Source organism: Aspergillus fijiensis, assembly GCF_003184825.1.
Source record: "Aspergillus fijiensis CBS 313.89 unplaced genomic scaffold BO72scaffold_23, whole genome shotgun sequence".
NCBI classification, from domain to species: domain Eukaryota; kingdom Fungi; phylum Ascomycota; class Eurotiomycetes; order Eurotiales; family Aspergillaceae; genus Aspergillus; species Aspergillus fijiensis.
In genome coordinates this window covers 83,494-109,516 of record NW_024468999.1, presented here as the reverse complement: position 1 = coordinate 109,516, position 26,023 = coordinate 83,494, and the positions used below count along the sequence as shown (strand labels likewise).

General features: G+C 54.5%; 11 protein-coding genes across 11 annotated transcripts; 4 read left to right on the top strand and 7 right to left on the bottom strand.

The window, feature by feature from the left end:
- Positions 1-125: 125 nt before the first annotated feature.
- Positions 126-2,016, top strand: BO72DRAFT_509468 (cytochrome P450; the record flags this gene model as incomplete). Its single annotated transcript, XM_040949333.1, has 4 exons — positions 126-624; positions 681-749; positions 803-1,405; positions 1,466-2,016. 4 exons carry the CDS (start codon positions 126-128, stop codon positions 1,876-1,878), a joined length of 1,584 nt encoding a protein of 527 aa, XP_040801238.1. The 3' UTR covers positions 1,879-2,016.
- Positions 2,017-2,932: 916 nt separating this feature from the next.
- BO72DRAFT_527714 (uncharacterized protein) lies at positions 2,933-3,759 on the top strand (the record flags this gene model as incomplete). Its single annotated transcript, XM_040950130.1, has 3 exons — positions 2,933-3,372; positions 3,428-3,525; positions 3,578-3,759. The coding sequence occupies exons 1-3, from the start codon at positions 3,290-3,292 to the stop codon at positions 3,757-3,759; spliced, it is 363 nt and encodes a 120-aa protein (XP_040801237.1). The 5' UTR covers positions 2,933-3,289.
- A 1,506-nt stretch (positions 3,760-5,265) lies between these two features.
- On the top strand, positions 5,266-6,465 carry BO72DRAFT_378070 (phosphatidylserine decarboxylase; the record flags this gene model as incomplete). The annotated part of the gene is made up of 1 exon (XM_040941292.1): positions 5,266-6,465. One exon carries the CDS (start codon positions 5,266-5,268, stop codon positions 6,463-6,465), a length of 1,200 nt encoding a protein of 399 aa, XP_040801236.1.
- Positions 6,466-6,902: 437 nt separating this feature from the next.
- On the bottom strand, positions 6,903-7,808 carry BO72DRAFT_458794 (uncharacterized protein; the record flags this gene model as incomplete). Its single annotated transcript, XM_040946394.1, has 1 exon — positions 6,903-7,808. One exon carries the CDS (start codon positions 7,806-7,808, stop codon positions 6,903-6,905), a length of 906 nt encoding a protein of 301 aa, XP_040801235.1.
- A 523-nt stretch (positions 7,809-8,331) lies between these two features.
- Positions 8,332-10,961, bottom strand: BO72DRAFT_527711 (cysteine proteinase; the record flags this gene model as incomplete). Its single annotated transcript, XM_040950129.1, has 2 exons — positions 8,332-9,324; positions 9,396-10,961. The coding sequence occupies 2 exons, from the start codon at positions 10,959-10,961 to the stop codon at positions 8,332-8,334; spliced, it is 2,559 nt and encodes an 852-aa protein (XP_040801234.1).
- Positions 10,962-12,407: 1,446 nt separating this feature from the next.
- On the bottom strand, positions 12,408-13,973 carry BO72DRAFT_107681 (uncharacterized protein). The gene has a single exon (XM_040938920.1). The coding sequence runs from the start codon at positions 13,926-13,928 to the stop codon at positions 12,573-12,575; it is 1,356 nt and encodes a 451-aa protein (XP_040801233.1). The 5' UTR covers positions 13,929-13,973; the 3' UTR covers positions 12,408-12,572.
- Positions 13,974-15,181: 1,208 nt separating this feature from the next.
- Positions 15,182-15,595, bottom strand: BO72DRAFT_496246 (uncharacterized protein; the record flags this gene model as incomplete). Its single annotated transcript, XM_040948619.1, has 1 exon — positions 15,182-15,595. The coding sequence occupies one exon, from the start codon at positions 15,593-15,595 to the stop codon at positions 15,182-15,184; it is 414 nt and encodes a 137-aa protein (XP_040801232.1).
- Positions 15,596-16,322: 727 nt separating this feature from the next.
- Positions 16,323-18,540, bottom strand: BO72DRAFT_527709 (NAD(P)-binding protein; the record flags this gene model as incomplete). The annotated part of the gene is made up of 2 exons (XM_040950128.1): positions 16,323-16,990; positions 18,432-18,540. The coding sequence occupies 2 exons, from the start codon at positions 18,538-18,540 to the stop codon at positions 16,323-16,325; spliced, it is 777 nt and encodes a 258-aa protein (XP_040801231.1).
- Positions 18,541-18,741: 201 nt separating this feature from the next.
- BO72DRAFT_403972 (uncharacterized protein) lies at positions 18,742-20,302 on the bottom strand. The gene is made up of 2 exons (XM_040942248.1): positions 19,918-20,302; positions 18,742-19,837 (listed from the first exon to the last, which is right to left on the bottom strand). Exons 1-2 carry the CDS (start codon positions 20,271-20,273, stop codon positions 18,979-18,981), a joined length of 1,215 nt encoding a protein of 404 aa, XP_040801230.1. The 5' UTR covers positions 20,274-20,302; the 3' UTR covers positions 18,742-18,978.
- Positions 20,303-20,667: 365 nt separating this feature from the next.
- BO72DRAFT_447998 (glycosyltransferase family 32 protein) lies at positions 20,668-22,015 on the bottom strand. Its single transcript, XM_040944690.1, has one exon. The coding sequence runs from the start codon at positions 22,000-22,002 to the stop codon at positions 20,767-20,769; it is 1,236 nt and encodes a 411-aa protein (XP_040801229.1). The 5' UTR covers positions 22,003-22,015; the 3' UTR covers positions 20,668-20,766.
- Positions 22,016-23,344: 1,329 nt separating this feature from the next.
- BO72DRAFT_527706 (ankyrin repeat domain-containing protein) lies at positions 23,345-25,979 on the top strand. Its single transcript, XM_040950127.1, has 2 exons — positions 23,345-23,521; positions 23,575-25,979. The coding sequence occupies exons 1-2, from the start codon at positions 23,380-23,382 to the stop codon at positions 25,608-25,610; spliced, it is 2,178 nt and encodes a 725-aa protein (XP_040801228.1). The 5' UTR covers positions 23,345-23,379; the 3' UTR covers positions 25,611-25,979.
- Positions 25,980-26,023: the final 44 nt, after the last annotated feature.

Sequence of the window (26,023 nt, the reverse complement as noted above, 5' to 3'; positions counted from 1 at the left end):
GTGTCCGGCTCGGTTGAATGAGCACGAATCACCCGTTATATAAGATAATCCATGTGGCTAAATTTTGGAACCAGGCAGCCCAAGACCGATTCTAACCCCTGGTGTTGTGTAAAACAGCAGCCATCATGTTCCGAGAGAATATCGGACTAATCTTCCTAACAGCTTTGCCTGCTGTGCTCCTGTCCTACTTCCTGAGTGTCGCTCTCCCGTCGCTGAGACTCCGATGGAAAACCTCTCAGTTTCCCGTGATAAACAAGAAAAAAGGCGAATGGTCCGATGCCAATGCCGTGAAACGATGCGCCCACAATGCCCAAGCAATTCTTCAAGAGGGATATGAGAAGGTAGGCTCGCAGCTCGTTCAAGGATTCCCAAACCAGATTATTGACCAACAGCGCCAGTACAATGGTCCATTCCAGCTTATCGGCTCCTTTGGAAGGAGAATTGTTCTTCCTCCGGAAATGGGTGAGCATGTCAAAACGGATCCTCGCTTCACTGCCAGTGAGGTGGTAAGGCAAACCATGGCCGGCTCCCTGCCCGGTTTTGAAGGCTTGCTGCCAGTCATGGAAGCCGGCGCGCCCAATGTGTTCATTCAGATGATTCGCTCAAAATTGACCTCAAACCTTGGTATATTGCTATTGTGAGACCACCGGTGGGCGTACGACACTGACGTTCTCCTGCAGGCAAGTTCACTCAGAACCTCGCAGAAGAGACCCAAGAGGCTTTCGATGAGAGGTGGGGAACAAGCACTGGTAAGCCACCAAATGGCGCAATACATAGGATGCCTTACTAATAAGGGGACTAGAATGGCACGAGGTCGACTTGTTGGCCAGTCTCCGCGACATCGTCACACAGGTGTCAACGCGCATCTTCCTGGGACCCGAACTCTGCAAGAACAAAGAATGGCTGGATAATACCCAAGCATACACGGATAATGTCTTCAAAGCCGTGCGATCGATCCGCCGCTTTCCCGCATGGTCTCGTCCCTATGTCCAATGGTTCTTGTCGGACTGCGCCAAAATCCGCCGACAGGTCAAGCGCGCCGAAGAAATCATCGAACCCGTCATCGCCAAGCGGATCGAAGAGATTGCCCTAGCCCAGAAGGGTCTCGCCGAGATGCCTAACGATGCTATCACATGGATGCACGAAGTCGCCACGGGCAAGGGCAAGGAATACCACGGAGCGCACATTCAACTGTCCCTTAGCATGGCATCGGTGCACACAACATCGGATCTCTTTTCCAATATCCTCCTCCAGCTCTGTCGGCATCCGGAGTGGATTGAACCGCTGCTCCAGGAAGCACAATCAGTCCGTACAGATGGTGCGTGGGAGAAGACGTCGCTCTATCGGATGAAGCTCGCCGACAGCGTCATGAAGGAGACACAGCGCATTAAGCCCCTGGGTGTCCGTAAGTCTTCCCTCTCTCCCCTTCCGAGCAGCCTAAGAGCCGGGGATTAACAGAAGTTAGTTCTATCCCACCGCCATGTCAGTGACGACGTGGTGCTGCCCGATGGCACACTCATTCCGAAAGGCGCCATCGTCGCCACCAACATGTCGCGCATGTGGGACCCGGAATACTACCCGAACCCCGAAGAATGGCAGCCCGACCGATACCTGAAGCTGCGTGAGGAGCCCGGGAAGGAGCACTCGTCGCAGTTCGTCACGACCACGATGGAAAGTCTCGGGTTCGGCATCGGGAGTCACGCCTGCCCCGGAAGGTTTTTCGCCTCAAGCAAAATTAAGCTTCTGCTCAACCACGTGCTCCAGAACTATGAATTTGAACGGGTGGATACGGAAAAAGACGCGACCCCCTGGTTCGTAGAATATGTCACAAATCCAAAGGCGAAGCTGCGGGTGCGAAGGAAAAAGGTTGCAGCATAACGTGGGAGGTTATGTCCAATGGAGATGTCCTGGCGCAGCAAACGAGCAACTAACCAAGTTAAACAGAAGACAGAATCACAATGACATCCATCCTGTTCAGCATACCGTGTAGCGAGAACTCGGAAATATAGACCATGGTTTCTTACTGAGGTACTTACTTACACCTTACGCCACCTTTTCTAAGAGCTCGAATTTTCGATGTTCAGTTGGTATGGTCACTTTTTGACATCATGGTTGCTCGACAATATAGAGGTTTTGTGTGGTTCAATCTTCAAACATTCTGTTTCATCTGGCCAGCAAACGCTGCTATAGTTCGAAACTAGGTGAAATACACAAAGCCGCCTTTGTTTAGTAGCGTATTGCCCTGTCCATGATCGGTCCCGCGGATGATCTGTGAAGACAGCTAATGCCAACAGGCCTGCACACCGCACAAGTGCGCTCTCTAGAACAAGAGACCTCTTACTGTGCCCTGTAGCTCTCGACTCGTGTTGCTTCTCATCCAATCTGCAAGAAGCTGGGCCAGGTGGATCGCTTTTTTCCTTGGCAAGCATAGCATGATGATAATTTCTAGCGTGGAGAATTTAGGCTGCCAAGTCCGCCGTTCACTAGTGCTGACGGTATCGCTTATGCGATTTGCCTTCATCCCAGCTTTCTCATATCAGTTTGGACAACCTACTTCACTGTTAGGTTTCTGATTGATTCAATCAGTAAGACTTACAACAGCACGGAGATCAAGAATTTTCTAGCCCTGGCACACCTCGATTCAGACACACAACATGGATATTTAACTCACCATTATTTTGGGGGGGGGGAAAGGACCTTAGGGGAAAGAAGCTAGGAAATAGAATAGAACAGAACATGGGCGTTATTTCTTCTCAGGACATTGCACTGTAAGAACTTCCCAAGCTGCCCCGGCATAATATCAAGTCACGCGCCTGAAGAAGTCGACAAGTGGGGAGATCCGATAGATGAGACCCTTTTTCAACCTCGTCTTCACCCCCTCGGAAATCCACGAATGAGGCATGGAAGCGAGAGAGACGGGCAATGCGGCGGGGACAAATAGCCGGTACTAAAACTCCCGCTAGACCCTAAACAGCAACTGAGCTGGACCCCGAAATGACAGTCCCGCCGCTATTGTTCGTATCCGGGGCTTTAGTCTCATTATCATTCTCCATTCTATGCTTCAAGCTCGTATGTCGAGTCGTCTAATGATGCGCCATATCGTGAGCGATTGGATATGTTTCGGTCACAATCAATCATACGAGACTCAATTTCTCTCGTCTGGGTGCCGTCTGACAACTTGACCGGACAGAAAAATCTATAAAGCGCACTGGGGTTGCTCGTCTCTGCTCGTCCTTCACATCGCATTCTCGATCTCTTCTCAGTCAAGATCATACCTACCTCCCTCACCATGCAGCTCCTGTCCCTCGCCACCATGGCCGTCCTCGCCGCCGTCGCCGCTGCCAAAAGAAACGTTTACATGTGCCCTGGACCGTACGTTGACTGCACCCCATCCACGTCGAACATAACACTGATACCTCTCACACAGCAACTGGACGGGCCCCTGCACTCTGTTCGGCTTCGACAATGGCGAGTGCATGGACATCAGCTTCTGGGATACCCTGGGCTCGATCGGTCCGGATGAGGGTGAGTGACGAGCGTGCCCCAGCCAGCGAGGATATAAACTAATGTTGTTCAGGCCTGGTCTGCTCCATGTTCGTCGAGCCGGGCAACTGCTACATGACGACGGGCAACTTCAACTCGGGCGGTTTCGTGAGCCCCGGCATTGCCGACTTGACGACCTGGCAGATGGGCAGCGGCGAGAAGTGGCCGGGATACTGGTTCAGCAACGCCAAGACCGTTCAGTGCTTGTACCAGTAGTCAGCTGGAGTCATCTTCTCATTGTCTTTTACTTAGCGTGCACAAAATTGAAATGCATTCATTACCATTACCGTTTTGGGAAAATGGATCTCTGCTCGGATGGGGCGGTGAGCCCCTCCGGCTTGGCGGGGTGTTTGTCTATCTTATCTCCGTATTCAGAATCCACGCGGTCATCGAGCCGGTTCTATTTCACAACTTATGAACAGCCTTATCTCATTCTAGTCTCGTTCTAGTCGATTATCTGATCTGGCATTTGCACTCTTGCTGTGCGAACACTCATCTAGTTTAGTGCGTGGCCTTGATGCCGGAGGGAGTCGTTTTGAGGTCCGAGCTGGATACACGCTGAAGATATATCCTTTGATTGCTCTCAGCTCACGGGTTGAAGTCTTAGACGGCAAAGGCTCTTTGACTACGAAACGAGGCTAGAACCTCAAATATAAAACAACCTATGACATTCTTCAAATGTAAAGTTACCATTGTCGACAAGTTCAGAAGAAAGCTTAGGAGGAGGGCAAACAGAGCCAATATTGTTAATACATGCATCTGGGTCCGGTGGATGTTCTACAGCTTCCTGCGATCGCCCAACCACCATTGACATCACTCTCCATGCTTAGCAGCCTGGACGTCACGTGTAGCAGTGCTTACTCACTCTCAATATACACCCATGCAGTGTGATAGATCTGTCTAGAGACATCAACCATGTTGAAGCTGTTACCAGGAAGAGTCGAGAGTTGCATATACTGCTGTACGACTTGTTCACAATCCAAGGTGGCGGGCGCAGAGCAGGCAGCCAGTTGGTGAAGTGGCCCCCTTCCACTTTCTGGACCCAGAAAGCTCGACTGGCAGGTTTTCCACGCAGCATTCCATGGAAGCAGCTGATTATAGACGCTGGAGTTGTTCGCTGGTAGGGAAGTCTAAGCCCACCCGGGCGTCTCAACTTGTAGATCATGCAGGATGGGTCGCAAGCCGTGTGACCGCGGCATTTAGCTGCAGATCTAGATCAGCCCACTCCGATGCACGGTGACATAAAGCAACCCGCAAATCCACCGTTCCACCAACTATAATGACCATACCTGGTTTCATGCTGCAGGATTGCAAGTGCGGGGTTCGTGGGCTGAAAGACCAAAAAAGCAATGATGGACTGAAACCGGTCGCAGCTCCGACCAAGATCCACTGTGTGACAGGGGTCTATAGATTAACCTGCCCCCAACCAGAGACTTAGTACGCACAGGGCATCCAATATCTACGACCCAATAGACATCAGACTAGGGTCGGACCGGTCAGCCCTTTGAGTTTTCAGCTGTCGATCGGTCTTCCAATGGCTGCAGCATTCCCTAGATCACAGCGTAGGTGCGAGTCATGGTGACAGCAGAGGCATCTGCAGCTGCAGCACCTCCTCTCGGTCGCATACTACTTAAGCCCAAGGGGCTTCCTGAGCTGAGGTCGTACATCATCTTCAGAGATTGCCCTGCACAGAGCACCCCCAAGACTACTTTCTCTAACAAAATGGATTTCTTGAAGTCTACAGCCACCCTTCCCAAAGTGACCCTGCCCGATCTGGGGCAGTTGACCTCCGGGACCGTCAAAGACTTCCGAGCCCTAATCCAAAATGATCCGGCCCTGCTCAAGAATGCCACCGCCATGTTCATCCAGGCTGGCTCCGATCCCCTGAGCGTGACGCAGAACCTGGCCGGGTTCCTGGTGAACCTGGACAAGATCACGCGGACTGCTCCTGCCTACGACGCCTCTGCGGCCAAGAACTCCCTCGGAGGTAGCATGGGAATCCTGACCAACCTGCTGGAACCCTACCTCAAGACCGCCGCCGGGCAGGAATTCTTCCGGGACGCGCGAGTGGACAAGGTCCTCCAATCTCTGCTCAAGGAGTGGACGGTCTACCTGAAGTCCCCGGAGTCCGCCAGCGTCCTCACCGACGACGACGGCGGGTGGTTCAGCCGCGCCGCCCTGTCCGACGAGGAGCGGGAGGCCTTCTTCCGGGACTATCAGGGCGAGCAGGAAGCCCTGCACTACGGCTTCCAGTCCTGGGACCAGTTCTTCACGCGCGAGTTCCGGGCGGGCGCGCGGCCCGTCGCGGCGCCCGACGACGACAATATCATCACGGCCGCCTGCGAGTCGGTGCAGGTCGTCTTCCAGCCGGACGTGCAGCTCTCCGACACCTTCAACATCAAGGATCACAAGTACTCGCTCAGCACGATGTTCGGCGACCAGGAGCTCGCGGGGAAGTTCGGCGGCGGCCGGCTCTACCAGGGCGCCCTGAACCCGACCAACTACCACCGCTGGCACGCGCCCGTCTCCGGCACCATCAGCACCATGCAGGTCATCGCGGGCACGTTCTTCAACTCCGGGATGAACGCCGCCTTCGACGCCAGCCCCGTCACGGCCGAGATCGAGAACGAGGTCGGCGCAGCGCTGCACGAGGCCACCCGGTGCGTCATCGTGATTGACAACGCCAAGCTGGGCCCCGTCGCGTGCGTCTTCGCCGGCATGCGCGAGCGCGGCTCCTGCGAGCCGACGGTGCGGGCCGGCGACGAGGTGAGCAAGGGGGATCAGATTGGGATGTTCCATTTCGGCGGCAGCACGCATTGTCTGGTCTTCAACAGGAACATCAACGTTTCGGTTCTATCGGAGGGGGCGGTTCAGTCCGGTCAGCCGGTTGCGGTGAACTCGCAGCTGTTTACTGTGTCGTAGGATGTCTGCGCGAGCTTCGTGGGCAACAGAGTCATGTCGCCAGAGGAACTGTCGGTGAGGAGAATGCATCACCATAAGGGCTCTTTGCCATCTGTTTGTTCGGGGTTCATGTCGTGGCCCGAGAAACTATTCTCTCGGTTCAATGTGTTTCTGTCGCGAGAGTCTTTGCTGTATCAGAGTATGTATGGAACGATGACTTCAGTCGATGGCCAATTGAGCTGTCGCAAGTCTTTAGGTGGTATGGTCAAAGATAAGTTGAGATTATTCACCGCTCTCTGTGGCCCCAATCACTCATCCAACGGGGATTGGGTCAAGAAGGCCTCTTCCAATCGATTGACAGGTTGTATTGAAGAAGACTAGAGGGCATAGAATGATAGGGAAACTGCTTTAATTGACTGCAAAGACGATATGAGGTCAGAAACGGATTCCTAGATTGGTCAAACCGATGGGGGTTGTTTTTTGGCTGGAATGTCGTCCGTGTCTTTTGTGACTGGATCGTTGTCGGTGTCGTACCCACTGCCTAGGAAATCATTGTCGTTCGGGAATGCACAACAAATCAAGGGTGGTTTGAGGGCCGGAAAGCGCTGCTTGAGCTCGTTGAATGTCCACCAGGCCGGGATGGCTTGGATTGTGAAACGATCCGAAAAGTGAACGATGCCGACGACGCTGAGATGCGGCTCCTCGATGACCCACGCTCCCCACTCCGAGAGGAAGCCGTCCGACTTGAAAGCATAGTGGTAGCACAGATCCGCCGTGCCCTGACACTGCGCACAGGGCTTCACAATGTCCAACGGCTCATCGCTGGGGGGAAGCTCCCGGTCCGGGATCATCAGCTGCCAGCGCGGCACGGGCTTATCCTTGTCCATGATGGTGGGGAGCAGCACCCAACTCGCGTCCGGACCGGGCACGCAGGTCTCTGCGAGCTCCTGGTTCACCAGCTCCACGAGGGCCCAGTTTCCGATCCGGGAGAAGTATCGCTTCTGGGGCTGCAGGGTCTCGGGATCCGGAGGGATGCGCCCCCAGAGGGCGTGGGGCGCGCGGGCGTCGTAGATCTCGGTCGACTTGATCTCCGCGTCGTAGGGGGTGGTGTGCCAGAAGGGCTGCGTACCGACGCCACAGAAATGGTCTTCCAGGAAGGGGCTGAGCACCGTCAATCCAAACCATTTGCCCTCCAGTTGGAGAATGCCGCCGATAATGCCCGCCCGTGGCTCGGGGTCCTCACTGCGACAGGTGATGTATCGGAGCCCGCTGATGTTGCCGGTCCTGTCCACGTCGATCTCCCTTACCTGACTCTGGGCTGGCTTTAGGCCTGGAGAAGATGGTTCTCGTTTCATGTCGGACATCGTGTGAGGGGGAGTCTATCTGTTGCTGCTTAACGATACTGGGGACGAGTGTCGTGGGAAAGATAGTGGTGGTGACAAAGAACTGCTCTTATATGTAGAAGGTGAGCATTATTTATCTGTTTCTGCGGCGGCTAGATTGAGAGTATCTCCGGGACATTGACAAGAGGCACTGTTAACAAGAAAGAATAATAGTCGCTGCACAGAAAAATCCCGTCATCCATTCACAAAGGAAGCGAAAAGCTCGAAAGTATTGAAAGAAGGCATGTCGCCGCAGTTAGCAACTACTGCGGAGGATTAAGCGTGCTCAAGCTGTGTTTGTACGGCTTGATCGACCCGCTCTATCTTCCAAGGGGACCGCTGTGAATGAGACCTACACGTGAATGTCATATATTCTCAGACCTGGATGACCCCCACAAAGCCAGTGTTATGCAAATGAGGTGATTGTGGTCTCTCCACCAGCGGGAACAAATCAAGCGAAAGCGCGAAGTATATGATTTAGTCCTATCTAGAACTTGCGAAACTGCTACCTCACAAGCTCGATGCTAACTTGAGGATCACGGGCATAGACCCGCAAGCCAAGCACGCAGATTGCATTCCAGGGCGATGGTGAACTTCCATCTGTATCAACTGCCTGCTCATGCGGAGTTGCTTCTTCCTTATCTTGGTCTTTCTTGTCATCGTCTTGTTTGTCGTCTTTTTTGTCAACATCCTTGTTGTCATGGTGTTTCTTGTCATCTTGCTGGTTGTCTTCATCCCGTTTGCCATCATGCTTCTTCTCATTATCCCTATTGTCTTCATCCTGCTTGTCAAGGTGCTTTGTATCTTCTTGCACATTGTCTTCGTGATGCTTTTCAACGTCTTTGCCCTTCCCCTCATGAACCCTTCTTGATGAACCGGGTGCTGGGAGCACTGCAGGTGAAGGCTCTGCAGCGTGACCTTCTCTCTTGCAATTCTCCTCTTTGCTGGAGTCGTGCAGACTGTTTTCTGCTTTTTCATCGTCTGCCTTCTTGACAGACTGATCGTTCGCAGGCTCATCGTTTGCAGATTCAGTAAGTTCAGACTTATCTTTGCCAGCTCCATCTGTGCCGATCTCATCCTGAACGGCGTCACCCTGGCCAGCCTCACTCTTGCTAGCTTCTTCCTTTCCAGGATCACCGGTCGCGTTTGTGGCCTCAATGCTCTGAGCTTCAATCTGCTTTCCAGATTGAACTTTAGCATTCGCCAGGTCGTAATTCATGGCAACTTGTTTCAGCTTCTGGGGATTTTTCTCCACCCACTCCTTCACCACATCTTCCACGTTCTTCTGGTCAGAGTCTCTGGTTGCGAGAAGCTTGATAAGGATCTCGTATCTGCCAGGCTCAAGCTTAACCTCCGCACTGATCGAGCGATTGCCCCGGCACTGAACCGGCCGGACAAGCAACAGGTGCTCTCCGGGTTTCGCATTCTCCTCCTGAAGGAGGAAGTGCAGCGCAAAGTCGTACTGCCCTTCAAGGCCTCTCATATAGCGTTTATCAACCTGCGAACAAGTTAACCTCTGCTTACATAGCCATTATGATGTCGATGCGAGAAAACGCAGATTCAGCATACTTCAGAGAGAACGAAAACCACGGGGCCAGCTGCCCTGATCTCGACCACGAACTTGGTTCGAAGATACCCTTCAATCCAAGGGACGCTGACGCTCGTCCACCGCTGGACCACTGTCCACGTCTCGTCGAAGATGCGCGTCCGGTGCAGAAACACGAACGTCGAGAGCAGATCCTCATATGCCATCCAAAACATGCCGTCGTCTCCGAATCGGTGCTGCAGTTTCTGGAGCCAGTAGGGGGTCCACTCGCGCGAGCCATCGCTCCAGGGGCCATTCCACTCCCCGACCCCGCCGGTATTCCTCTCGCCCCAGGGGTTCCTGACGAGCACCAGCCGCACCTTCTTCCCATCCTCGTCCTCCTCCTCCGTCGCCCGGAGAATGGAGTACGCATGCCCCAGCGCCAGCCCCCCGCGCGTCCAGTCTCTGCCCGACCCCAGCGCCGACGCAGCAAACACAAAATCCCGCTCCGCATTCACCAACTCCCTCCACAGGGTATTCTTATTGAGCACCTTGTTCGTCGCGATCGTCGTCGTCACGCCGCCCGTCATATCCTCGACCGCCTCGCCGGACCAACCGCCGGAGAGCGCCTCGTAGTCGCCATGCACCTTGGCATACGCCTTCTCCAGCAAGGGCAGCCAGGTCTCATTGGCGTCGGAGCACTTGGCAAAATACAGCGCCTCGGAGCCCGTCTGGTGCCGCTTGCGGTACTGCCGGGCCAGCCGGCCGGTGCTGTCGTAGCGATCGCCGTAAAAGTCAAAGTCCTCGTGCGCCAGGTACAGGTTATCGTCCACCACGGTCGACACCCACTCGCCGTCGCGGTAGAAGACGAAGCCGTAGACGCCGCACTCCTCGTCGCGCGCCAGGCAGATCCGCTCCATCAGGTCCGGCCGGTTGCAGATCGTTGCTACCGCCGCCAGCCACCAGCAGTCGCCGTTGGCGCCCTGCTTGATGTCCGTGTTGGAGTACCCGTCGATCGTGAACCGGGGGTCCTCGAAGATCCAGTCGACGCGGTGGACGGAGCCGGGCATGCCCTCTTCCTCGTCCGTGTTGTCATCGGAGGAAGAGGAGGAGCTGCTGCTGGACCGCCAGTCGTCATCCGCCTTCGTACCCAACCCCCTTACCCCCTGTCTCCCCACTCTGCCCCTACCTCGTGCAGCAGCACCATTCCTCCCTCGTGCAACACCCATATCCACACCCCTCCCCTCCCCGCCAAATTTCTCCCCCCGCACCAACCCGCGCAGACAGTTCCACAGCTCCAACTCGCGATCATTCTCAAGGTCGAATTCCGGGTCCGTGAACTTCTCATTCACGCGGTGGCACTCCCGCACGATGCGCTGGACCTCCGCCCGGCACTGGCGGGCGGCCGCCTCGTAGCTCTCCGCTGCATTGCGCGCGGACGATTGGCCCGGGCTTTCCCGCTGCGACGGGAGGAGATCCGCATAGAGGCTCTGGGGAAAAATGGTGGTGACTTTGCCTGGGGTTTTGGCGATGAAAGTGTTCCAGAATGCGGTGAGGGTTGTTTGGGGGGTGGAGGGGGTGGGGGGGTCTGGTGCTTGCGGGGCGGCCATTGTGCTGGTTACTTTGGTTGGTTAGTAGAGATGGAACCTGGGTGTGGGTGTGTAGGGTTTGGAGCAAGGGTCAGAAGAATGTGTTTTATCTCAGGAGATTGTATGAGGAATGTGGGAAGGTGTTAGGTCTTATAGTGTAGTAGATTCATAATAGCGGGTGTGCTGGTGCAGGGATGTTTGCGTGTGAGACAAGGCTGAGGCGTGAGTGAGAAGGATAGTGTGTTGTTGTCGGTTGTGTTACTTCCGTCAACCCCGCGCTTAATCTGATGACTGGCTATGTTTGTTGGAGATTCTCTGAGAGGTCTCGGTATCTGGATCCTCATTCATCCATCTAGCACTTGTACGAGAAAGATTGACCAGAATAACACTGAAGCTTAACAGGAGTGCATGCATCTCTGCTGGTAATGTGTATATGTGAAAAGCCAGAAAAATGAGCTAACAGTGGCGGGCTCGTATTTCGAAGCTGCAGAGGTGCGGCTGACAAGGCCGGATAATATGTGAATGGAGGGGAAAGTTCTGGGCATGTCTGCATGTGCGGCTCGTCGCGTGCAACCAGCCCAACTGTCATCCCAACACTATGCAGACACCTTACCGAGCTATGTGTGAACCCGTTATTACTATATCGTCAAGTATAGCAGAAACACCCCGCGACAGACATCATGGGCAACTGTAAGGTAAGGCTGAATTTCTGGAGTGTAATTTTGAGCCATTGTTCTATTCCCAAGACGGTCTAAGTACTATGATTGAGCGTTTCCAGCATGCTTTCGGGGTAATAGCTTGTTAGATCAGCATTCACCTAAGCGGGTGAGACGTCAGGCCCTGCATTGAAGGTGGGCAAAGAAAGACGCCTGGCAGACTAGCCGGGCGGGAATTTCCGCTGCCCCAGCCCACGGGCGGTGAAGATCGGCTCTTCCCATCCCTCCCTCCCTACGCTCGTCGCTTAGCCTGAGGCTTTCAATGGCTGTCCCTTTTAAGTGCCCCATCCGCGCCGCTCGCTGACCATGTGGTTGCGGTATCGATGTCCCAGCATTCGGATAAAAGGCATGTCAGGGCTTCATTCAGGCGAGAAATACGATGCTCCGAAGACAATCTATCATGTATGCCTGTAGTGGGAGGCGTGAAACGGTTGCCCTGTCACTCCTGCGGAGCAGCAGCTATGAAAGAATCTGTTAGTAAACGAGATCGATCGCCAGGATCACGGGACACAGATGGCAGGTGTGCTAGTCAAGGAACAAATGAGAATCAGATCAATCTCGAGAGCACCACACGTTCGCCAGTCTGATCTGCAGTAGAGATGCCTCTAAGGGCGAAGGCTGAGGGGCAGGGTTCTTTAACACTTCCTGCAGGGCCACGAAGCGAGGAGGTCTCTCCTATGCATACCGAAAGTCGAACCATGACTCCACAACAAGTCTATTCATGCTCGTGATAGATACATTAAGACATTACAAGGTTATTCCTAAAATATGGGTATAATAGAAGCAAACGAATGACGGGGTCCATTATCAGGGTACGCGGAGGTCACGTGCTTGGTTTGGGGTTCACCCTCGGTGGTGCTCAACTCGCTTATCCACATTACAACACACCCTCACAGAGGTTAAATCGGTGTGCACACTAGCGGGCCTGACCAATCTCTTCATCCTGCGCATTTAAATGCGCAGAAGGTTCCTGAGGCTGATGTGCGACCGGGGTCGAGTGCGACGTTTCCGCCATCTCCGGGCCGGCAGTGGCAGCGGGAGCAGCGGCAGCGGGGGCGGCAGCCAACGCGCCACTGGCCTCCGCCGTCGACCCCTGTCTCGACTGCGGCGCCACACTGGACGCAGGACTGGGCTCGAGGAGACGCGGACCGGGGGTCCTCTCGGGCTGCTTGCTGGTCTTGACGCGCGCCGGGGCCGGACCCAGCATGGGCGGGTACTTGAAGCGGAAGCCCCAGACGAAGAAGAGCTTGAGCTTCGTCCCGAAGCCCATCGCCTTCCAGCGCTTCTTCAGGACCTCGCCGTCGGCCTGCGAGCGCGCCCGGTAGCCCTTGCGGAACCAGCACAGCAGGAACAGCGTCACGGGGAGGATGGTCAGCGACCAGAAGACGGGGATGCCGCGCCGGGTCTGCCAGCCGGTCATCAGGCGGCGGAAGCGCACCCAGGCCTCGATGAAGCCCAGGATCAGGAACAGACCGATCCAGCCGAGGGTCAGAATCAGCGTCAGCGCCAGCGGCGAGATCCCGAAGTAGTCGGGGTCGAGGAACCAGTTGTAGTTCTCGTCGTCCCAGTTGTTGTAGTACCCGTTGTAGTAGCCGCTGCCGTACGAGCTGGAGGAGCTGGTACTGGTGGGGTAGCAGCCGTCGCCGGTGTAGAGCTCGCTCGGTTGGTTGTACTGACTGAGGGAACTCAGGGAGTTGCTGGGGACCTGGGTCGGGTCGACGTACACGATGTCGATGGTGTAGGTGGTGGGCTGGAAGGGCTGGCTGTTGTCGACGGACAGGGAGGTGGAGACCGCGGTCAAGGGGAGTAGGCTCTGCACGCGGACCGGCGGGTAGATCTCGGCCGCGGTTGTCGTGGTCCAGTGCGAGGAGCAGCCTGTGGGCGCCGTAAAGGTCAGGTTGACCACGAACATGGTGCTGTCGGCGGCGTCCTCATTGTCGTAGAGGTAGTCGTAGTAATCAGCCCCCACGCCGGTGGGGTACAGCTCTTGGATGACAGTGATATCGGAGTTGGAGTTGATGACTTCATTGTAAGCGCCATACTCGCGATAGGTGGCGACTGAGGTGATGGTGGACTTGGCTGGTGGCAGGGAGGTGACCGTGGGGGTGATTTGTTCGATCTCGGTGGTGGTATATGTCTCGTAGTAGTCGGACTCGGTATAGACGTTCTCTTGGTAGTAGGCAGTAACGATCCAGGGAGCTGCCGCAACGAATGACGACAGCTGGATCCAAAGGAGTGACAGCAACAACAAAAACGAAGGTGAGGACGCCATCGTGGATGGTCGCCGGGGTAGATTGGCTAAATGGCTAAAGAAGCATGCAGAAATTGAAGAATGGGTGTGGCGCTCACTGGCCTTATTATACGAGGGGTCGAACAACACACTAGGCTCAACTCTGTAGAGTCACGCCGTACAGCGAGTCTAGTAAGGGAAATTGGCTTTAGCTCCTCCGCCGATTCTACTCGCTATTATTGGCCGGGTTTCATACGCAGGGACGATGTGAAGGGTCTATCTCTTCTAGTCAGGGCGCTAAGACCCTCTTTACCATCTTTGTTTTCAGGGTCAAGCGATTCAAATGACTTCTGCATCAGATCTTGACCATGTGTCTCAGCAGGGTTCACATGTTCGTCTTGCAAACTCACACTCACGTCCTTTATCCTCTGACAGAGGGTAGAGTGCCGGAACATAGAGACCTCTCATGGTTTTTCCCATGAATTCTCTCTTGTTCTCTCTTGTCATCTTTCCTGACGAAAAAGCACTCGTCGCTGGTGGGAAATTGCCGGGGGCGAGAAGCGACAGGGGAAAGAGGTTAGCGGCCTCGCTTTCAGGGTTTAGTTATACGGCTATCCGCAATGCAGCCTAGTTCCTTCGACTAGCCTCGTAAAGTTGGACGGTTTGTTCCGGATTTTCTCAATTGAGCCTCTTGGCCACCGACCTAGTGCCATTTAGTCCTAACCGCAGCCCTGATTTGGTTAGCAGCGGACCAAGGTTTGACACTGGGTGCCTGCTGATGCCTGCTGGTGCCTGATAGACTACCGACCGAGTCAAGGGTTTGAACGGGGGCAAGTTCTAAGAAAGATTTTTTCTTGTGCTCCTTTGGTGCCTGAGGTGTCACTGCGGTGCCAAGACTTGCCCTATCTTTGCTCTCTGGCTCAATTCCCACGCCCACAGAATTTGAAAAGGGGAGAGAGAATGATGTGAAAAAAAAATAAGAATTACCTACCGTCATGTCAGCATGCATCATGATATGGGAGATTCCAAGAATCATAAGAGGTGGACGTCTGCCGAGAAATGATTGGGCTCTGCGTGCAGTACAAGAGAGTGCCCCGAGAAATATATACTAGTAGTCTAAAAGGAAAGTACTTCTTTTTCAACAACGGAAGAGTCAAGTTATTGAGAGACACAACAATGGAAAGAAGAGTCTAAAATCACCAACTGCCAACCGCCCAATCTCACATATTAAGCCTTTCCTCCCGTACTAAGCGTACCCCGTCTGCCGTTCAATCACGGCACGACAAAGTGACCCCTTAGTATCTCCACGATCCGCTACCACCAGGGCAACCAGGCGAGCCGTAGACCCCCCTTACCGTCCACATAATGAAGCTAGCCATACACCAGAATGGGATGGCTGCAATGAGAACGGCGAGCAAAGCTTGGAGAAGGAAAGAATGCTCGAAGACTTTAGATGCAGCGCCGCAAACCAAGAGTAGTAGCGGCGCCAACATCTTGAAGACAGCAAGCGCCCAATGGCGCGCGCACCATTGGTCCATCCCGAGCCATCCCAGGTACACCGACAGCAGAATCGCCGTGCGTTCTTGCCGATAGCACTGGTTGTCCATTGGCCGCTCGGCAAGCCCGCCACAGAGCGCCTGCAGATGCTCGTGGCTATAACCACACTCCTCCCGGAGCCGGGCCTCTCTCTCGCCATAGACATGCCGCATGATAGTGTAAGTCACAAAACTACCGAACCCAATCATCAGAAATAAAGCACAAATATACGCTACGATAGCTTGACGCTGGGTAGTCGCCTCCCCTAAAGTCAAGAAAGGCGAGTTGCGCTGACGCCGACGGAATTACGGAGCCTTAGCCTCAATGTCATGGCCAAGACCCTTTTCGAGTTCGTGGTCCATTTTGTACGATGAACACGATTGGATGGTCACAGATTGCGAGAGGCCGAAAATGTGTTGATGAGCAAGCGGGAGGCAGGTTGAGTTGTGGTGAAGGTGTTGGCAGCAAGGAAATGGGACTGGTTGTGGGCGGGGGGCTTGCTAGATTTATATGGCCGATGCTGTTCCCTCTGTGTGTGGCTCTTCTTGTGTCGTTCTTTGCCTTGATCAATAGATCTTTTGACGACTCTCAAGACAGAGACATATGCTTATGGAAAGCTTCTGCTGTCTCTCATCCCTCTGTTTCGACTGCCCCTCTTTGTCTATCGTTCTTCGAACAATGTCTGTGTCGACTGAACCATTGTCCGCCCACTGTAGCCTACTCCGCGCGTAAAAATTTACCGTTGCAACGATTGATTCTGACTGGGCATCAGAACACAATAGCCTGGGCGTTTACTGTTTTTGAAACTGGTGACAAACCAATGCAGCCAATAAACAGTCATAGTCACTTTGTCATTATTGTACCATTCTATAGCCATAAGATCCTCAGTCGCGGGCGCCATCACTGCCCTAGCGTCTTCTCGAGTCTCAACAAAGACTCTGCCGTATCTTTGATACTTGCCTCCAAGGAATAGAACTCGATCCCCAGCCGCGTGCGCACTTTCTCATTCGACACCCCATACACCTGGGGCACCTCCCGCGCCGCCTTACATTCAGGCACCTTCGCCGTATCAATCCCAGGGACCTTGGTCCTCAGAATCTCACACACCTGCGCGTAATCAAAATTGCCGGCAACCACAAAGAACCGCTCATTAGCCGCCCCGTCGACCTCAAACGCGCGCAGATGCGCCTCCGCCACGTCCCGAACATCGACCCAGGCCGGGAACCCGGTCGGGGGGATCTCGTTCAGACTCCCGTTCATGAGCCGGTACACGTCCGCGGCGCTCTCATTCAGGCGATCCATGTTCGCGACGTGGTGCTCGACCGGCCCGTAGATCATCGGGGGACAGATCGTCGACAGGCTAAAATTGGGCTTCTCGCGCGCCACGAACTCCCACGCGGCTTTCTCGGCCAGCGCCTTCGAGGCGCAGTAGGCCGTAGGCCCGTCGGCGGTCTTGGCCTGCTCGTACGTCTCCGGGTTCCAGTCGGCCTCGGTGTAGGTGTGTTCGGGCCAGTAGCCCTTGCGGACCTTGATGCTCAGGGCGCCTGGCCTTCTCCGGTCCCGCCATACTGGGGCAACATATAGGTGTGGACTGATGTCAACGTCGGTGTCCTGATCTCATCCTCACCTCATGAAGCCGCTAGTCCCATTTCGAGACGCGAAACGGGTTGATTGTGGGACCTCTCTCACCCATTGCACCTGTTATGGCAACTTGGGACAATAATGTTTAGTGATATAGTATCCACCACGGGAACTCGGCACCATCTTCCCCCATCGTGAGGTAGGATCATTAGGAAAAGAGAGTGACAACAAGCCCCACTAACTTTGATAAGCTTCACCTATTTAGGGTGATGCTTAACGTGCCGGGTAAGACGGATGTGCTTGACATTGACATTTGTCGCGGGCACGTCCCCGTGTATGGAATGCGACGAAGGGTGATAGGGTGGTCCATAGAGAGCCGCGCACCGCGGCCCGGGTTCTCGGGCTTGGCTGCAATCGAAGGACTCCGGAGCATGAGGTTCCGGGTTGTCTTGAAACACCCGCGCGGATTGGGTTGTGGCGGTTGTAGGGTCTCAATGTATTGCTTTGCTAGCTGTCCGTTATGCGCACAATGAAAGATAATGTATGCCGCCTCCAAGTGGCTCAATCTCTCCCGTTTACTGCCTGTTTAGGCAATTTTGGCACTCATTTTAACGATATCCGCTCCGAACGTACGAAAAAAGGCCTGATCAAGTTCAATCTTAGGTTATAAAATCGTGTAATGATCCCAGCAAGAGGATGTCTGTTCTGACGGAGGTATCCCACACCCAACCTGATTAAATCTTCGGTGTTCGCGCGCCTCGTCTCAAGGTTCCGGGCCATCTTATCTCCTTCCGAATTCCGAGGCTTATCTTGCCCGACCGTCTCGTGCAAATGCCCTAGCCAGATCGAGCAGATCGATCCGATCCGGATTGCACCGAGCGACTCGGTCAGTGGTATAGGGGCAGTGCTAAGATATTCTTGCGATCTCGACGTGGTTTGCATAAATGGTAAGTCTCATCGAAGAGTATCGGACCTTTGAAGATCAATTGCCCCATCGCTCGGGGAAGGATCGGATGCGCGGCCAAGCCGGATCCTTATCAATCTTATCGCTCCCAACTCTGGCCAGCCAACGCCGGAACTCGGCTTAAGGATTGAAAGACATAGTAGAGCAAACATGGCTGCGATAAATAGAGAAATATGAAGAGTGCCCGCAGGCTTTCTTTGCTGTGCTTAGAAAGAGGGAAATACTTGGAAATTTTTCAAGTAGCGTCGCTGGGTAGCAAAATATCTGGCCAACGAGGGAAGGACCATAATGTTAATGTACTGCGTACCCGAGATCGCATGCAATGCATGCCGCCAAAACCAAGCATCTTAGTGCCCCTCCGTCATCTCCAGCCTTTCTCCTCAACCCCAAGTCCATTAACCCGACTGGTACACACTCCCCAACTAAACATAGACATAATAGAACCTCGGGCCCTGCAGTCGTACTCATCGACTCCCGCATCCGCACCCCCTGCCCACCATTCACGAACCCCACATTCACCGCCGTCTCCAACGTGGTATACGCCGAGGGCGGCTCATTCAACAACAACTCCATTTCTGCGGTATCTTATCAAACTCGGCTGATATTTGCTATCAAAATACTTCAGATACAGCAAGCCAACTTAGAGAGATTCAGCCTTACACTGCTAGCGAGTTCCATTGCTCATCCTCCCAGTGTGAAGCTCCCTCTGAGACTACAAGCTTACCAGTTAGCAGCATCTGCCCTGGATAATACATCCACTGTTCCAAATCCTTTAATTTTCCAAGCACACCCCCCTCACTCTTTCATACATAATCAAAGTATTGAGTAAGCGTTTGTCAGATGCGTGACCCAACGCTGATTCCTCTACCCTGCCCAGCCCGATCCCGCCGGTCGCTGTCCGGACTGGTCAGCAACATCCTCGCGAATGCCCCCAGCCATCCGGTAATATGACAGTCTCTCTCCCATCTCGTTCAACAACCACAACAATCTACCCATCAAAACCTCAATCTCTCACCCCACCTTCCTCACCTGCTTAACCTCCTGACCCCAGCCCCCAAACAAGACTTCATCCCGCATCCAGCTCCCAAGCAAGCATACACTCCCCGGTCCGAACAACAACGACCCTCCCAGCGCGACGGGAATCATCCTCTGCCAGCGAAACTCCCACCCCTTCGCCGCCCACGCACTCCGCAGTTCCAGCATCACCACAATCATGACCGTCGAGTACCCGGCTACTTGGTCCCAGAGCAAGAACCCACGCACTCCGTCGCCGGGTGATTTGGCTTGTGGGCCGATGGCCAAGGGTGGGATGAAGATAGCGGTCGGGTGCAGTTCCCTGCGGTAGGCAGGTTGGAACACAGTCGGGAAGAGAGCGGTGGCGATAGAGACGGCCACGATGGAGATGTGCATTAGTGTGCTGAAGAGGAGGGCGGGGATGGTGGCTGCTCGGATGGAGTGGATGTGTGCTTCGTTCTTTTTGGAGGTTGCTGGGGTCGTTTGGGTGGTATCCGCAGGGGCGATGAGCTTAAGGAAAGGTCGTAGGGTGTACAGTGATGCGATTATCAGCAGGGGATAGATATTCCAGGCGACGATGGCGAGTTGGTGGAAGTTGCTGCTGTTGCTGATTGTTCTGGCCACGGGGAGGGTCATGAGGGCGGCGGGGACAAGATAGCTGAGAACGATGGCGGGAAAGAGGAGGTGTTTCACCAGCGGCGCGAAGGATGAGATGGTGGAGGTATGCTGGAGAGTGTTGAGATTGATCTGCTTGGAGGGGCGGACGGTGGGAGAGGTAGCGATATAGTTCAGGGCCCATAGGAAGCCGGTCGAGCCTATGGTGCAGCCTTGGAAGAGTAGTAGCCAGAGGGTCGGCCTCCACCCACAGACCATAGATGTCAGCTTTTGTGAAGGTTACCATCATCAACGGACATAAGAGCGGGGGGATGTACATACTTCAGAAGACTCGGCTTCTGCCCCCGGAGACCATTTACGTAGGCGATGGCAATGCACGGCAACAGCTGTCCGAGGAAATAGAGACTCACTGCCGAGGCAGCAGGGTGCGAACCATCGACAGCCTCGTACCAGAAAGCAATCAGCACCGAAAGAGTGCAATCGAGTGGGTAGCGAATGCCAGTGAAGGTGCTACGCAGAGTGGCCTCCGTTCCGGGAAGGATGTAGGGCTTAGAGCCATCCAGCGCCCGTAACAGAAGCGCAGTGGAGCCGTCGAGCGCGGAACGGCCCCAGGTCCCTAGCATGCCCACCAGGCCCACCACATACAGAACCGACTCGGCTTGGACTTTTACGGACATTTTGTTTCGAAGTAGAAAACTTCAATGGCGATGAAAATCATAGGGGAGGAGGGATTACAGGCCTTATATAACCGACTCTTCTTTGTTGATAGCGGATGGAGATACGAGCTGATGTGAGAGTGAGCTGTGCATCATGACGTCACTTCAATCATTCACTCCGCCAGCTGATTTCAGCTGCACACGAGCTGCCTTTCCCCGGTTGAGTGAGGTCTATAAAAGCAGTGCTAATGATTCTGCATGGGCTCCGATCGCTCTGGAATAAAAAATTAATTTCCTTTCTGAAGCTCTAGCCAAGGTCAAATTCTACGATTCTACAAGCGGGTCATCGATGCATCATCCTGAGGCCAGCGGGTAGCAATCAACGCATCATAACATTGAGTAGATGGAAGACATCTTCTGAGCGATGTTTCTTAGATTCTTCCCATGTTGGCATTTCGGATATCATAGATTTACATATACAAAGACCTAATCTCATTATACACATTTGGAGATCCTACCCCTGCTGCTGCTCCTGTTGTTTTTTCCTCTCCTTAGCCTCCGCATCCGCCTGCTTCCATGACCCGGCATAATGATGGCTCACCAACGCAGGACTCTGATCGGTGGGGAACCCATTCTGCGCCGCCGCGAACGCATTCCCCGGCATAATCAACAAATCCCCGACCAGTTTCGGAGATTTGATCCCGTGGAAATCCCGATCGTCCACCACCCTTCCTAGCAACCCTTTCAACCCATCCAGCAGCGCAATGGTCATGATCTTCGGGCCCGTGACATCCACCACGTCGACGGGCAACATCTCCAGCGTCAACTGGTCCACGCCCACCCCGTTCAGGGCGGCGATCTCCTTCAACTTGGCGACGACCGCGTCCACCACCGCCGCCAGATTGCGGGACCCCGGCCGCGCCGCGAACACCCAGTTGCAGAACTGCGACGCCACCTCGGTGCCGGCGCCGCGCCACCCGAAGTCGAACTCCAGCCCCACGATCATGTCGATGTTGGAGGTTTGGTGCTCCGGGGGCACCCAGGCGGCGACCTCCGTGTCGCAGGTGACGTCGAGGTCGCTCCAGATGCCGCCTTCCGCCAGCACGATCAGGTAGCGGAGGAGGTCGGCGCGGAGGATGGGGATGGGGAGCTTTTCGTACACTTCGACGATGTCCGGGCGGGTGGCGCCGTAGCGGGTGCGGACGAAGGTGAGGGCGGAACCGTCCGTGAGGAGCTCGTGGCGGAAGGCGGGGTTCTTCAAGAGCCAGCTGTTGATCCAGCCGGTTTGGTCGGCACTCAGCTCGGGGGTCTTGGAGGAGTGCCAGACTTTGTCGGTTATGCCGGCGATGGCGGTGTTGACGGTGTCGGGGTGAGAGTTGGGAAGGGTGGTGGGGGGAGTGGTTGGAAGACTGGTCGGTTCTGTTTGGCTGTTGGTGCTATGGTCGTTGTTGTTGCCGCTGCTTTGTGGTGGCGTAGGATGCTCAGATAACCCTAACGAGGCATCCGGTTTGCCATGACTGAATGGTTGGGGTAATACATCCCAATTCCGAGACACAAGGAACATCAAGAAAAGGACAGGGACTGTAAGAAGAACAAAACGCATATATCGAGAAGAAGTCATGTTGACCAGCAAGAAGTGAGTAATAGCGGGAAATAAAAGTGAGTGAGCATTTGGAAGAGAAGTGTAATGTGGGGCGACAGACGGAGCAACGTGGGTATGATGTGATATTTGAGAGAGCGAGAGAGACATGGAAACCGGTCAGTCAGGGTCTGGGCTGGATGCCTACGGGCTTACTTTGCACGTGGGTGCTGCTTTAATTAGCCCAGGCGCCAAGCCGTGACAGCTTTAGCCAATATGAGTTTAACCTTACCAGAACTTGTCTCACTGATCAAAGACACTCCCACTCGCTTACATGGTACCCTGGCAAGACAAGACATGGCACTAAATTTGCACTAACTCTGAGCGCCAATAATACAAGCCTCTAGTTCAGGGCCGCTTTAGCTCCAACTTGACTGACCCAATTTGCAGAAATTACTCCCATCCGCGGCGCTGTGATAAGCAAACAACACCATCGCCCTGGTAGGCGCCCGCGCTAAATCACGTGCTTTTATTGCTGTAGTTGTTCCGCTGGAGAACGAAACCCTTGCCCAACACAAGGCTACGAAGAAAACGAACATGTGTCTAGGCAAGGATTCCTATCTTTATCATGAGGTGATGTTGACGTTGCCAAGGTACAAGAGCGAGGCTCCGGAGCGTAGAGGGGGGTCGATTTATGCTTTATGCTGCACCAGCCTCGATTGGAATCAGAATCGTGCTCAGACTGACGAGTTCGCTGCCATAATCGAGCTTTTTTGGTTGCTCCCTGCTTGTCTTTCATCCCCCACAGAATGAAGAGGGTTGTGCACAGCAGGCCACTGTATGCTCAATGGGGATTCACGGCCGTCAATGAATGTCGGCATGATTACTATTCCAGGGGGGCCTATTTTCGTTTGCAGTGGGAAGAGTGGCAAGCATTATGTACCTATACTCATTAACATACGTACAAACGGGAACATGACTGTATACAAATGTACCCAAAGCCTGTACAGCTGTCACAACCACGCAGGCTCTCCCCTGGTAAGCAAACCTCCATCGAGCAAAACGGATCAGCGGTCGTAAAATCCACGTTGGCTGGAGGGAGGTAAGACACATTGCTTACTTACCCATGGCTGAGCAAAACCCGCGACAACAAGCTGTGGATCGGGCTAGATCTGTCTGATCGCTGCGGCAAGTGCCGAATCGCGCAGATAGTAAATTGGGGAACAAGACATGGAGAAAGTAGCGTAACAGATTTCACAGGATGTTGTATGATATCATGCCCCATTGTGTGCAGACGATGATTGATGTAGAAGGTTGGTAACGAGTAAGAGAATACCTAGTTCAGAATAGAAAGCTGTGGTTCTGGCTGGCTGCGGGGAGGGGGCCGTTCCAAGAAAGCTCACTGCCTGAGGCAGCAAACAGTGGATCTCCTAGTCAAATTTCAGTGGCTTGGCAGGACAGGACGGATTGCTTGATTAGATTTCAAATTAGATTTCAAAGCCCGTGTGTTCATGCTCAACCACCAACACCCCCACCACCCAACATAAAATGGCCATCCCAACCCTCCCAGCCGAACTCATCCGCCACGTCATATTCCAATCCACCCCGCCCAACCAATGGGGCAAGTACTGGCCCTCCACGCGGGCCGTGGACGAGGTCAAGGACTTTCTGGCGCTGAGGCTAGTGTGCAGTATGTCATCCCCACTCGGTATAAACCAACGACCTGAGAACTCATGACGGCAGAGGAATTCAACAACATCATCCTGGATTATTTCCTGGATCCGCGGATTCTGACCGAGAGCTTTGACTCGGCGTGTCTGCAGCGGAGTGACCCGCCCACGCCGCCGGCGATCCGCTTCTGCCGCAGACTGTTGAGCCGGCATTTGGAGCGGAGTCGGGCGGGGCGTCGGGTGAATGAGGTGTCGAGGAAGTTTGCGCAGCGTGTCAATGGGGTTGTGGATGCGGCGGTCGATGCATTACGGGAGGGGGAGGGGAAGGGGGATGAGGTTCAGAGGCTGCGCAAGACGTACACGGAGGGCATGGCGGCTGCGGTGGTCGCGTTCGGGGGACTTACTAAGGCGATGTTTCAGGGGATAGCTGGGACGAAGCCGGAGAGGGAGGGTGTGGAGAAAGACCAGGATGGTGATGATGATAATGATGATGATGATGATGGGCTGGAGGAGGACGAGGGAGAAGAGGAGGATGATACGGAGTGGGCGTGGAGCGATCCATTGACCATGGCGCTGACGGCAGCGGGAATCCTGTGTCGAGTCGACGACATGAAGACTCTGATCGCCAAGGGTGCGAGGCCTAAATTTGAAGAAGATGCAGGCTGGATTGGGTTGACCCTCCACGGCGCGGCGATCGGCGGCAACCTCGATGCCCTTGGCCTTCTGTGCGAGCACATTCGGCGCGAGAGTGTAGGCGAGGACGAAACCATGGACGACTGCTTGCACACCGGGAACACGGCGCTGCATTTCGCCGCACAGTACGGTCACTGCCATGCTGTGCAGTGGTGCTTGAAGGAGGGATTCAAGCCGGATGACAGGAACAAGAACGATCAGACGCCGCTCTTCCTTGCTGCGAGTAGCGGGCATGCTGATGTTGTTAAAAAATTGCTAGAACTGGACATTGAGCGGGAGAAGAAGTGGAGGTTGTCAGGGAAAGATCAGGAAAGGGCTGTTGCTGCTGCTGCTGCTGATGATGATGATGATGGCGACGACGATTGGTTCGCGATGCAGCGCGCTATAGTTGACGTCGAAGCGGATGATTACCGCGGACGAACCCCAATGCTGATGGCCGTACAACGAGGGTACCTGGACGTCGTCGAGGAGCTGATGTGGAAAGGGGACTTGCTGATCAACCGACGGAACCCTGAGGAATACAGGATGACCTACCTAGCGACGGCAGCCTCGAGGGGCCACGAAGCGATCGTCCTCCGCCTCCTTTCGTACCCGGATATCAAGACAGACGTCATAGACAGCAGCGGCCATGGGATTCTAAAACATGCCGCTGTCGGCGGGAACGAGAATATCGTACGGAAGGTCCTGTCATGGCCCAAGGTTGATGTCAACCGACGCGGCGAGGACGACTCGACCCCAATCATGTGGGCTGCGATACACGGCCACGAGTCCATCGTCCGGCTGCTGATTGAGAATGGCGCAGCCGTGGATCTGGTGACGCACCAGCTGCATCTCCGGCTCTTGAGGTACTTCGGCATTTTAGGCGACCCGGACACCGGCGCAGTCGACAACCGACTGCTGGGAGCAATGACTGGGCAGGTCGCCGTGCTGGTCGGCGCGTCGGCGCTCGACGCCGCGGCACACAACGGCCACGAAGGCACGTTTCGATTGTTGGCGGCTCAGCCGGGCGTCGAGCTGGATCGGCCGGACTTAGATGGCCGGACACCGTTTGCCAATGCGGCTCTCACAGGGAATGTGGGCATTGTGAAGTTGCTGTTGGAGAAAGGTGATATGCTCAATCCTGAAGCGGCTGATAGATTCGGCCATACGCCCTTGATGCTTGCGGCGCGGGCTGGCGATGACGATGTCGTCCGGGTTCTCCTCCGGGACCCTCGCGTGGATAGCAGCGGGAGGGATAAAGAGGGCCATTCTGCTCTGGTCCTGGCGGCGATACAGGGCTCTGAGGATCATCAAAGTGTGGCGAAGCTACTTTTGAAAACAGTTCGATCGAGACAGGAGGTTGAAGAGGCCCTGGCAGCGACGCAGGACGCATGCATGCGTGCGCTTCTGAGTTCATACCTGCAGACGAAGTCTTGAGAGGGTCAGAGAGTTGGAATTAAGCGTCAGGCTTTCTTGCATTAGGAGTCCCGAGCGAGCTGATAACAGTCGTATAGAGTTCTACGTGACATGTGCTAACCGATTCAATTTCAGTCACGCTGTTCACGTCCACAGATAATCCTTCTGACGGCGGTCCCGAGGTCTTAGTCATGTTGCTGCGGACCGCCCACCTCGGTGGTTCTTGGGTAGTTCGGCAGATAACCTCACGTAGTCATTATTGTACACCTGACGGCCGTGCAATACGTTTGATAATGTGGTCAAAGAGGGAGGTGATTTATCGTCTACCCAGGCCGTGGTCAAAAGCAATCCCTATATGTACATAACACTTGTCGCTATAACACCACGTCCACCACAGATCTATGCATACCCTATCACACCATTTCAGAAACCCT

What these genes read in the sequence shown, in the direction of transcription:
- BO72DRAFT_107681 (XM_040938920.1), bottom strand. Translation starts at nt 13,928, where the DNA reads ATGGCGTCCTCACCTTCGTTTTTGTTGTTGCTGTCACTCCTTTGGATC.
- BO72DRAFT_447998 (XM_040944690.1), bottom strand. Translation starts at nt 22,002, where the DNA reads ATGTCTCTCTCGCTCTCTCAAATATCACATCATACCCACGTTGCTCCG.
- BO72DRAFT_403972 (XM_040942248.1), bottom strand. Translation starts at nt 20,273, where the DNA reads ATGTCCGTAAAAGTCCAAGCCGAGTCGGTTCTGTATGTGGTGGGCCTG. An exon ending in CAGAAGCCGAGTCTTCTGAA is followed by an intron (nt 19,838 to 19,917) that starts GTATGTACATCC and finishes CTGTGGGTGGAG; the next exon opens with GCCGACCCTCTGGCTACTAC.
- BO72DRAFT_527706 (XM_040950127.1), top strand. Translation starts at nt 23,380, where the DNA reads ATGGCCATCCCAACCCTCCCAGCCGAACTCATCCGCCACGTCATATTC. An exon ending in GGCGCTGAGGCTAGTGTGCA is followed by an intron (nt 23,522 to 23,574) that starts GTATGTCATCCC and finishes TCATGACGGCAG; the next exon opens with AGGAATTCAACAACATCATC.